Below are 12,736 nucleotides of genomic sequence, written 5' to 3'. Positions count from 1 at the left end.
TTCTATGGAGGTAGGCTTGCTCAAATCCTTCTGTTTCTTTATGCAATCCCAGACAGACTTGATTATTTTGAGATGATGGCTCTGTGGTGCCATGTCATCATTCCAGGACTCCTTGTTCTTCTTTACGCTGAAGATAGTTCTTAATGACATTGGCTGTATGTTTACATAGTTAATACGGTTGAAAAAAGACATACAGTTGCAAGAAAAAGTATGTGAACCCTTTGGAATTATATGGATTTCTGCACAAATTGGTCATAAAATGTGATCTGATCTTCATCTAAGTCACAACAATAGACAATCACAGTCTGCTTAAACTAATAACACACAAAGAATTAAATGTTACCATGTTTTTATTGAACACACCATGTAAACATTCATAGTGCAGGTGGAAAAAGTATGTGAACCCTTGTATTTAATAACTGGTTGAACCTCCTTTGGCAGCAATAACTTCAACCAAACGTTTCCTGTAGTTGCAGATCAGACGTGCACAATGGTCAGGAGTAATTCTTGACCATTCCTCTTTACAGAACTGTTTCAGTTCAGCAATATTCCTAGGATGTCTGGTGTAAATCGCTTTCTTGAGGTCATACCACAGCATCTCAATCGGGTTGAGGTCAGGACTCTGACTGGGCCACTCCAGAAGGCGTATTTTCTTCTGTTTGAGCCATTCTGTTGTTGATTTAATTATATGCTTTGGGTCGTTGTCCTGTTGCAACACCCATCTTCTGTTGAGCTTCAGATGGTGGACAGATGGCCTTAAGTTCTCCTGCAAAATGTTTTGATAAACTTGGGAATTCATTTTTCCTTCGATGATAGCAATCCGTCCGGGCCCCAAACCATGATGTCCCCACCACCATACTTCACAGTTGGGATGAGGTTTTGATGTTGGTGTGCTGTGCCTCTTTTTCTCCACACATAGTGTTGTGTGTTTCTTCCAAACAACTCAACTTTGGTTTCATCTGTCCACAGAATATTTTGCCAGTACTGCTGTGCAACATTTAGGTGCTCTTGTGCAAACGTGTAGCAATGTTTTTTTGGGACAGCAGTGGCTTCCTCTGTGGTATCCTCCCATGAAATCCATTCTTGTTTAGTGTTTTACGTATCGTAGATTTGGTAACAGGGATGTTAGCATATGCCGGAGACTTTTGTAAATCTTTAGCTGACACTCTAGGATTCTTCTTCACCTCATTGAGCAGTCTGCGCTGTGCTCTTGCAGTCATCTTTACAGGACGGCCACTCCTAGGGAGAGTAGCAGCAGTGCTGAACTTTCTCCATTTATAGACAATTTGTCTTACCGTGGACTGATGAACAGCAAGGCTTTTGTAGATACTTTTATAACCCTTTCCAGCTTTATGCAAGTCAACAATTCTTAATTGTAGGTCTTCTGAGAGCTCTTTTGTGCGAGGCATCATTCACATCAGGCAATGCTTCTTGTGAAAAGCAAACCCAGAACTGGTGTGTGTTTTTTATAGGACAGGGCAGCTGTAACCAACACCTCCAATCTCATCTCATTGATTGGACTCCAGTTGGCTGACACCTCACTCCAATTAGCTCTTGGAGATGTCATTAGTCTAGGGTTTCACATACTTTTTCCACCTGCACTGTAAATGTTTACATGGTGTGTTCAATAAAAACATGGTAACATTTAAATCTTTGAGGGTTATTAGTTTAAGCAGACTGTGATTGTCTATTGTTGTGACTTAGATGAAGATCAGATCACATTTTATGACCAATTTGTGCAGAAATCCATATCATTCCAAAGGGTTCGCATACTTTTTCTTGCAACTGTAAGTCCATCAAGTTCAACCAAGGGTTAGGTGGGGATGTTTGGGGTTGTTGTCCTGCTGCAGAAGAAATTAGGCATTACACAGTGCCCACTGAAATCAGTTGGCTTACCATATAATATAGATGTTCTTTGTAGATTCTCTCTGCTCTTATTAGGGTCCTGAATGAGGTTGTCAAGAAATCCAAGAGGGTATTTCAAGATGGGTTTTCTAAACCATATAATTTCTTAAAAAAGGACTCCCACAAACATTTTTATTCTCTGATGTAAACTGCTGTGAAGGTAATCTTCTTACTAGTGACTGTATGTGTGAGTTATAACCTTCCTTCCGATTCTTAGCTGTGTCATGTGACCAACACCCTGCTCTCCAACTGACACAGTGTTGGACTGGGGTGTCGAGGGCCCACCAGTAAAATTCATTCTGGAGGCCCACTGTACAGCTACACGCAAATACTACCTGCTCACACAGTGGAAGCAGCAGCAAGATGCTCAAGATGATTGTTTGTGGGGGTCCCTGCAATAACTTTGAGAAGGCAGGCCCGGGGGAAAGAGGATACTTGCCGCTAGCAATTGCATGTAGACACCTTCTCAGCCACTCGATGCATATATAATAATAAAATAGGGACTGTGTTAATTATTCTACACAGTTTTTCATATGGACATAGACTAGTTTAGATACTGTATGCTGCCTATATGTACGTAGTACAGTCAATCTACTGTGCCATGTGTCACGTGTGCAGGGGATGGGGGACTGGGGACCCACCCTTGCTCAGGGCCCACTGTGGGATTCACCTGTTCACCGGTGGGCTAGTCTGAGCCTGTATGAGACTGACATTGAGGCTCCAATAGGAATACACAGAGAAACTGGCTTCCTGTCCACAGAAGATGCTGTGTTATTTGGAGAGTCAGAGAGTCAGTTACATGACACATCTGAGGATCAGAAGAGAGGTTAAATTTCACAAATACTGTCACTGGTAAGAAGATTACCTTCACTACAGTTTAAGTCATGTGGTTAAAGGCTCATGGGCCCTGGTACAAGAGTTCAGCTTGGGCCCCCATTCCCTCAGTGCTTTATGGCAAGGGGCAGGGGAACACCCAAACTTTCTGCTGCCTGAGGCAAAAATTAAAACGGCACTCCCCCATGCCAAATTCTGAATCTAACCAAGACATACTTGGAAAACATTACATACAGCGTTACAAAACATACAGGGTAATACAGCACCACATACCTATTACATTCAGTGTTGTCTCATCTGATGTAGATATCCTCTTTCCTCATCTTCTCCTTTCAGACCAGATGACCATGATGATTTCTTTCATCCATCTCTTGTCTCTGCAGAGTTTGGCAAACAGATATCTTAGTTTCCTACATTTCCATCATCGTCTCACCTTCTCAACACCCCAATACTGTGGCTGGTGCACTGCCCAATACTATCCTGCAGAAGCAGATAATTCCCTTAAAAATACTAGTATCACACAGTGCCCACTTCAATAATTATTTCCACACAGTGCCCTAAAAATCAACTCCACCCTGCTCCCTGACACTGATAGTGCCGTAAACATAGTATCCACAAAAAATAATTGTGCTGAGTAGAATTGAGCGGATACCCGGATGTTCGGGTTCGATGGGTTTGGATGAACTTCACAAAAAAAGTTTGAGTTCGGGACCCGGATAGGGCTAGAGGGCTACAAATGGCATCAACATGTGGTTAAGAGCATGGCAAGTGCTCTGCAAACAAATAAGGATAGGGAAATGACATAAAATAACATAAAATACATAAAAATAAAAAATAATAATCTTGATCTAGGAGGACAAGGTCCATATGGAGTAGGAGGTTGAGGAGGCGGTGGATGTTGCAGTGTAGGTGGAAGCGGCGGTGGAGGAGGAGAAGGTAGACAACACTGGTTTTTGGTTTTAATATTTTTTTTTTGTTTAAATTAGGGTACACCACAAAACATTGGGAAATATAACCTGTGATAACCCCCTCCAGCCGTTCGAAACAAACGTTCAAACAATACACTGGCTGCAGGGCAGGCCAGCACCTCCAATGTTTAAAGGGCAAGCTCAGGCCATGTGCCCAATTTGGAGACCCAGAAGTTGAAGGGGGCAGGCCCATCAGTCAGTACGTGTAGGCGTGTGCACACATATTGCTCCACCATGTCGCACGTCCCTGTGATGTCCACGATCCAATTGGATATCTGCTCTATCAACTTTCGATGTTCTTTTCTGCGCCTACCATGTTGATCACGGTTAGCAGCGAATCAGGGTTCCACGCCAGAGAGGGAGCGTGAGAATAGGATACCACATCCAAGGGAGGTCAATGGCTGCAATGTGATCGAGCTGAAATGTGGGACAAGTTATTAAAGCGGAAGGATCAAATGAAAGGGCCAATTAAAGACGAATTTTAGAAATTTAAGTCCCTGTCACCTATGCAGAGCAGGGTTTTTTCATCGGCAAAAATGGGTTAATGTCACCCACCAATGGAACAGACGATTTTAAAAAAATTTCGGGCCCTGTCAACTATGTAGAGCAGGGGTTTATTCACGGCAAAACTGTGTTCATGTCACCCACCAATTGAACAGACAATTTTACAAAAATTAGGTCCCTTTAACCTATGCAGAGCAGGGGTTTGTATATGGCAACATTGGTAAAATGTCACCTGACAATGTAACAGACGATTTTTTGAAATTTTAGGTCCCTGTCACCTATGCAGAGCAGGGGTTTATTCACGGCAAAAATGGTAAAATGTCACCCAATAATGTAACAGGCGAATTTGTGAAATGTATTTCCTTGTCCACTAGGTAGAGCAGGGGTATATCACAGCCAAAATTGGTGAATTTCACCCGACAATGTAACAGACAAATCAGTGAAATTTTTTAACCTGTCCACTAGGTAGAGCAGGGGTATATCACAGCCAAAAATTTGGGATATGTAACCCAACAATGTATCAGACAAATTAGTGAAATGACTTAAAATAAAATAAAATACGTAAAAATAAAAAAATATAATCTTGATCTATGAGGTGGAGGTCCATATGGAGTAGGAGGTTGAGGAGGCGTTGGACGTAGCGGTGGAGGTGGAAGCGGCGGTGGAGGAGGACAAGGTAGCCAACACAGTTTTTTTTTTTGTTTAAATTAGGGTACTCCACAAAAGAGTGGGAAATATCAAAAATACAACAATGAGCAATTGCGCTGTAGTATAACAATGGCTGGGTAAGGCCGGTATACATGTCTATTCTGCACAAGGTACGGACAAGTCCTCTGGGATCCATGCCTGGTTCATTTTAATGAATGTGAGCTTGTCCACATTGGCTGTGGACAGGCAGCTGCGCTTGTCTGTGATAACGCCCCCTGCCGTGCTAAACACATGTTCAGATAATACACTGGCTGCAGGGCAGGTCAGCACCTCCAAGGCATACAGGGCAAGCTCAGGCCATATGCCCAATTTGGAGACCCAGAAGTTGAAGGGGGCAGACCCATCATTCAGTATGTGTAGGCATGTGCACACATACTGCTCCACCATGTTGCTGAAATGCTGCCCTCCTGCTAAGACGCTCCATATCAGCTGGTGGTGCTGGTTGTTGTGGCGTGCTGACAAAGCTTTTCCACATTTTGGCCATGCTAACCCTGCCTTCTGAGGTGCTGGCGGTGCCCCAGCTGCGTTGGCGACCTCTTCCTCCTCTTCTGCCTTCGCCTTGTACTTCCACTGTGCCCCCGCTGTCAGGTGGGAATGTTACCAGCAGAGCGTCTACCAGCGTGCGCTTGTACTCGCGCATCTTACGATCACGCTCCAGTGACGGAATTAAGGACTGTACGTTGTCCTTGTAACGGGGATCCAGCAGAGTGGTTACCCAGTAATCAGCACAAGTTAGAATGTGGGCAACTCGGCGGTCGTTGCGGAGAAACTGCAGCATATAATCGCTTATGTGTGCCAGGCTGCCCAGAGGCAACGAAAAGCTGTCCTCTGTGGGAGGTGTATCATCTGTGTCCTCTGTATCCCCCCCAGACACGCACCAGTGATGGCCATGAGCTCGTTTGGGTGCCACCCTGCTGTGAACACGGTTCCTCCTCCTCCATTTCCTCCTCCTCATCCTCCACCTCATTATCCTCCAGAACTGTGCCCTGGCTGGACATTTGTGTACCTGGCGTTTGTGGGTGCAGGAACCCACCCTCGGAGCCACTTGTGAATGACTGGCCTGAAATCCTATGAAATTATCCCTTTTCCTCCTCCTCCTCCTGTGCCACATCCTCTTCCATCATCGCCCGAAGGATTTTTTTAATGAGACATAAAAGTGGGATAGTAACGCTGAGAACGGAATTATCGGCACTGGCCATGTTGGTGGAGTACTCGAAACAGCGCAACAAGGCACACAGGTCTCGCATGGAGGCCCAGTCATTGGTGGTGAAGTGGTGCTGTTCCGCAGAGCGACTCACCCGTGCGTGCTGCAGCTGAAACTCCACTATCGCCTGCTGCTGCTCACTGCAGCGCTGATAGGCGAGCAGCAGCAGGGTAAGAATGCCGAAAGCGCGCACAGACCGCACTTTCTGCAGCAGCTCTGACATATCGGGGTAATTTTTAAGGAACCTCTGCACCACCAAATTCAGCACATGCGCCAGGCAAGGGATGTGCATCAAACCGGCTAGTCCCAGAGCTGCTACGAGATTTCGCCCATTATCGCACACCACCAGGCCGGGTTTGAGGCTCACTGGCACCAACCACTCATCGGTCTGTTGTTCCATGCCCGTCCACAACTCCTGCGCAGTGTGGGGTTTGTCCCCCAAACAGATAAGTTTTAAAACTGCCTGCTGTCGTTTACCCCTGGCTGTGCTGAAGTTGGTGGTCAAGGTGTTACGCTGACCGGATGAGGAAGCGATAGAGGATGAGGAAGCGGAGTAGGAGGAGGAAGCAACAGGAGGCAAACTGAAGCGTCCTGCAATCCTCGGTGGTGGAAGGACATGTGCCAAACTGCTATCCGCCTCAGGCCCAGTCGCCACTGCATTTACTCAGTGTGCTGTTAGGGAGATATAATGTCCCTGACCGTGCTTACTGGTCCAAGTATCCGTAGTTAGGTGGACCTTGCCACAGATGGCGTTGCGCAGTGCACACCTGATTTTTTCCCCCACTTGGTTGTGCAGGGAAGGGATGGCTCGCCTGGAAAAGTAGTGGCGGCTGGGCACGATGTACTGTGGTACATCCACCGCCATAAGGCTTTTAAAACTCTCCGTCTCCACCAGACGGAATGACAGCATTTCAAAGGCCAGTAATTTTGAGATGCTGGCATTCAGGACCAGGAATCTCGGGTGGGTAGGGGGGTATTTCCTCTTTCGCTCCAGTGTTTGGGAGATAGAGAGTTGAACGCTTTTATGGGACATTGTGGAGATGCTTGGTGACCCAGGTGGTGGTGTTGCTGGCAGATCCTCTGTTTGCGGGGTGGCAGGTGCCACTGTCATTCCAGAGGTGGATGAAGAGGCCGAGACTGCAGCAGAAGCAGGAGGAGCCAGAGACCTTTCTTTGTTTTTGAGGTGTCTACTCCACTGCAGCTTGTGCTTTGCACTTAGATGCCTGGTCATGCAGGTTGAGAACGTTTATGCCTCGCTTCAGGCTCTGATTGCACAGCGTGCAAACCACTCATGTCTTGTCATCAGCACATTGTCTGAAGAACTGCCATGCCAGGGAACTCCTTGGAGCTGGCTTTGGTGTGCTCTGTCCCTTGCTGCGGTGGGCAGTAGCAGGCGTACTGTCTAGGGGACGGCCGCTCCACTTTTGCACCCTGCTCCCTATTCTGCTGTGCTGGTGGCTCTGTGTGACCACCGCCTCTTCCTCCAAACTACACAGGTCACTCGCATGACCTTGATTCCATGTGGGGTCGAGGACCTCATCGTCCTCCACATAATCTTCCACCCAGTCTTCACCCCTGCCCTCCTTGTTGGTCTGCACACTGCAGAAAGCCAGAAAAGTTGGCACCTGTGTTTCGTCATCATCCGAGACGTGCTGCGGTGGACCTCCCATGTACTCATCCTGAAACATAAGTGGTTGGGCATCGGTGCACTCAATCTCTTCCACTTCTGAGCAGGGCTATGTGGATATCCCTGGGAAACCCTGCTAGCAGAGACATCAAAAAGCAGAGGAGACTGCTCCATGACTTGGGGCTCAGACTGCATGACTGATTTGCAAGGGGATGTGGAGAAGGACTGATGGACATGGGCTGCAGGTGCCAACTCTGATCTTTCAGCAGGAGACTGGGTGGGAGACAATGTGAATGAACTGGAGGCACTGTCAGCAACCCAATGTACTATCGCCTGTACTTGTTCTGGCCTCACCATTCGTTGAGCCGCATTCGGCCCTACCAAATAACGCTGAAGGTTCTGTCGCCTACTCTCACCTGAAGAAGGTGTTTCACTTGTGCATGTATCTGGCACAGATCGACCACGTCCTCTCCCTGCAACAGGAGCTCCACCAGCAGCACCACGACCGGGGCCACGTCCCTTATTTGACGCTCTCCTCATTCTTTGCGTTTTCCCACCAAACTAACAGATGGTTTTTGTCAGGCGACAATGTAACCGCCAATAGTCAACAATTAAGTTCACTGAGAGTAAGGCAGTGCCGGTGTCATAAAGAGGAAAAATTTCTTGAGGTCACACAACAGTGTGACAGGTGAATTTTATACAATTACTTTATGGTCACAAAATTTTTTAATTTGTCAACCAACAATGTAACTGCAGTATTTACTGGTTGTATTTGACTGTGACAAATGCAGCAAAGGCCCCAGATGTAGGGTCTTGCAAATAATTGGTCTTTTTTTAAACCCAGAATATAACAGCAGTATTTAAAGTTTATATTTGACTGTCATAAATGCAACAAAGGCCGCAAATGTATTATCTTGCCCAAAATGGGTGTTTTTTTAAAACAAGAATGTAACAGCAGTATATAACACTTGTATTGGACTTTTAGAAATGCAGCAAAGGCCACAAATGTATTATCTTGCCCAAAATGGGTGCTTTTTTAAAACAAGAATATAACAGCACTAACACTTGTATTGGACTGTGACAAATGCAACAAAGGCCACAAATGTATTATCTTGCCCAAAATGGGTGTTTTAAGAATACCAGAATATAAAAGCAGTATATTCATTGTGACAAATGCAGCAAAGGCCCCAGATGTAGGCAAAAAATGGATGTTTTTTTAAAACCCAAAATATAATTGCAGTATTTCAAGCTTGTATTTCACTGTGACAAAAGCAGCAAAGGCCCCAGATGTAGGGTATTGCAAAAAATAGGTGTTTTTCATACCCAGAATATAATTGCAGTATTTTAAGCTTGTATTTCACACCCACAAAACAAAATCGCTGTAGATCGCTGAGTTAACAAGCACTTTTGATAACTGATTCTGTCCTATTCTCTCCCTCACAGCAGCAGCATCCTCTCCCTACACTAATAAGAGCAGAGTGACGTGCAGCGCTACGTGACTCCAGCTTATATAGAGCCTGGGTCACATGCTGCACTGGCCAATCACAGCCATGTCATTAGTAGGCATGGCTGTGATGGCTTCTAATAGCACACAAGTTAAACGCTTGTGGATTGGTTGCTCTGCAGCCTTTCAATAAGCGCCATTAAATCGCCGAACACCAAACCCAAACCCGAACTTTTACTGAAAAGTTTGGGTTTGGGGTCCAAAAATCCTAAAGTTCGGTACTTTACAGTTGGGGTTCGCTCAACCCTAGTGCTGAGTTGATACTGTGACAGGGTGCTCCCCAAAGTCCCACCAATAGAAATTATTATCTGTCACAGTGCACTTAGTGTTAACAGTGCCCCCAATAGTAATAATGTCCCCGTTGTGCCCATACTACTAATCATGTTCCCCATAGTGCCCCAGCAGTAATAATTCTCCTTATAGTGTGTGCCAGTAGAGAAATACCCTCTTATAATGTGTGCCAGTAAAAAAAATACCCCCTTATAATGTGTGCCAGTAAAAAATACCCTCTTATAATGTGTGGCAGTAAAAAAAATCCCCCTTATAATGTGTGCCAGTAGAAAAATACCCTCTTATAATGTGTGCCAGAACAAAATACCCCTTTATAATGTGTGCTAGTACATAAATACCCCCTTATAATGTGTGGCAGTACAAAAAAATACCCCTTTATAATATGCACCAGTACAAAAAATACCCCCTTATAAGGTGCACCAGTACAAAAAAATACCCCATTACATACCTCTTACCTTTCTGATCACACCCCCATCAGGACAGACCCCCATATCAGACCTCAAATCAGGCTCCCATATCAGACCTCCATATCAGACCTCATATCAGATCTCCAGATTAGACCACCATATCAGATCCTCAGATCACACCCCCATATCAGATTCTCAGATCAGACCTCCATTTCAGACCTCAGATCAGACCCCCTTTAAACCTCCATGTTAGACCCCCATAAGACCTCAGATCAGATCCAAAATAAATAAATTCACTTACCTCTCCTGCTCCGCCGCTACTCTCCAGGTCCAGCGGCTTTTCCTGCATTCTCGGCTCTCTGGCATTCTCGGGGCCTGTGCTGCACAGTCACCTGACTGCGTACAATGTCAGATCATAGTGCTTGCTCTATGTCCTGTTAAAAATCTGTAACTATGCTTTATACTTTGCACGCAATATACTCTTCTGTCACTAGATGGCAGAAAATTCCTGTTTTGCTCTACTTCTCTTTCCATGCTATTATTCCACTGACTGACATTTCTTTTTAATTGCAGAGTCACCTTTCAAGAAACTTGTCAATGCAGCAAAACTGGAATACCTACAGGTCCACCTTTAGCAGCACCTAAGGATTCAAGATTTCTTATGACAACATAAAAATGCCTATGCATCTTGCACCTGAGAACAGATGTGGATGTAGAGAAGATAGACTACCCTGTTTTTTATTTTGCTTTTGTTCATAGAGTTTACATTGGTCACTGTGTACTTCTCCATCTAGACCTGGTTTCCCAGATCAAAAACTTCAGCATTACAGACTGGGCGCTCTACTGGGTCTCCTCATACCTCGCCAAATAAACATTTCATGGTTTACACTCAGACACAATCTACTGAACTTCTTCCCATGAATTTTACTGTCACCTTTACACTAATAACAATCAGATTTACCTCTTCAGCCCAGATTATACTCCATCCACTCCATCCAAAGTTCCATAGTGTCTGTCAGCAATGTCCTCCTTCTTTTCCTCCAACTTCCTAAACCTCAGCATGGATACAACTAAAGTCATCATCTTTGCACCACCATCTAAACTATACCTGCCAACAATCCTGAATTTGCTGCTGCTGACTCTATTTTTTTGGAAATATTCCCAAATATTTGTCTGGGGCATTGTTTTTGGATGACAGCTTTTTTTCCTATAAAATTATCTGTTTGTATCGTAATGGATTAATCCAATAGATGAAGGACGGTATTATTTACTACCCACTCCTTGCGGGATTGCAATTCTAGCTGTGTTACAGTCAGAGATACACCCTAGTGAAGCTAGGCCTCATGCTAAAATAAACATAAATTCTGTTTTTCCCCATCATTTTGCACTCAATAACCCATAATGAGAACATGAAAAAAGGATGTTCAGAATCTTTGCTTATTTATTGAAAAATAAAAACTCAAATCTTTCATTGACATAAGTTTTCAGACGCTTTACTCAGGACATAGTTGACGCACCTTTGGCAGTGATTACAGCCTCCAGTCTTCTTGGGTATGATGCCACAAGGTTTGCACATCTGGATTTAGGGATTTTCTGCCATTCTTTTCTGTAGATCCTATGACGCTCTGTCATGTTGAATGGGGACCATCGATGGACAGCCATTTTCAGTTCTCTCCAGAGATGTTCAATTGGGTTCAAGTCAGGGCTCTCGCTGGGCCACTCAAGGACATTCACATAATCATCCCTCAGTCACTCCTGTGTTTTCTTGGCTGTGTGCTTAGGGTCATTGTCTTTTTGGAAGGTAAACCTTCAGCCCAGTCTGTGGTCCCAAACACTCTGGATCAGGTATTCATTAAGAATATCTCTGTGCTTTTCTCCATTCAGATTTCTCTCAGCCCTGACCAGTCTCCCTGTCGAAAAACACCCCAACAGCATGATGCCGCCACCACCGTGTTTTACTGTAGGAATGGTATCGGGCAGCTGATGAGCATTGCCTAGTTTCCTCCAGACATGATGCTTAGAATTGAGGCCAAAAAGATTAATCTACGTTTCATCAAACCACAAAATCTTGTTTCTCACAATTTGAGAGTCCTTTAGGTGCTTTTTGCAAACTCCAGGTGGCTTTCATGTGTTTTTTACTGACGAGAGGCTTCTTTCTGGCCACTTAGCCATAAAGGCTAAATTGGAGCAATGCTGCAGTGATTGGTTAACCTTCTATGAACATTATCCTATCTGCACACAGGATCTTTGGAGCTCAGCCAGAGTGACAATTGGGTTCTTGGTCACCTCTCTTACCAAGGCCCTTCTCCACCAATTCCTGGTTGTTCCAAACATCTCCCACTTAAAAATTATGGAGGCCATTGTGCTCTTGGGAGCTTTCAGTACAGCAGAAATGTTTTGTACCCCTCTACAAGTCTGTGACTCCACACACTTCCTTTTAAATAAATTTTGCACACATTTCTAAAATTTTGTTTTCACTTTCATATTATGGGGTATTGAGTGCAGATTGATGGGGAGAACTTGATTATTTTTTTTATTTAGCACAAGAATGCAACATAATAAAATGTGAAAAAAGTGAAAGGTCAGAATAGTTCTATCTTGCAGTATTTTTAAGCCAGAATTCTGGAGAGCAGATCTTGATAAATTTCCCAAAATGTCTTTTTGGTCCTGCCCAATACCAAGAGAGCAACGTTGCAAATAATATGTATTACTTAAAGGGGTGTTCCCATTTCAAACACTGATGTCATATCACTAAGATATGCCATTAATGTCAGAGAGGTGCGG

General features: G+C 44.6%; 1 protein-coding gene across 1 annotated transcript in view; it reads left to right on the top strand.

Moving 5' to 3' along the window:
* Positions 1-11,256, top strand: part of TLX1 (T cell leukemia homeobox 1) — a 67,632-nt gene extending 56,376 nt beyond the window's left edge. Inside the window, exon 3 of the mRNA XM_040437777.1 lies at positions 10,526-11,256. Within this exon, the coding sequence (XP_040293711.1) occupies positions 10,526-10,625 (100 nt within the window). The 3' untranslated portion in view covers positions 10,626-11,256. The remainder of the gene's footprint in view (positions 1-10,525) is intronic.
* The last annotated feature ends 1,480 nt before the right edge of the window (positions 11,257-12,736 follow it).

The sequence above is a fragment of the Bufo bufo genome, chromosome 6, assembly GCF_905171765.1.
Source record: "Bufo bufo chromosome 6, aBufBuf1.1, whole genome shotgun sequence".
Classification (NCBI taxonomy): Eukaryota; Metazoa; Chordata; class Amphibia; order Anura; family Bufonidae; genus Bufo; species Bufo bufo.
This window is presented reverse-complemented; position numbering and strand designations above follow the sequence as displayed.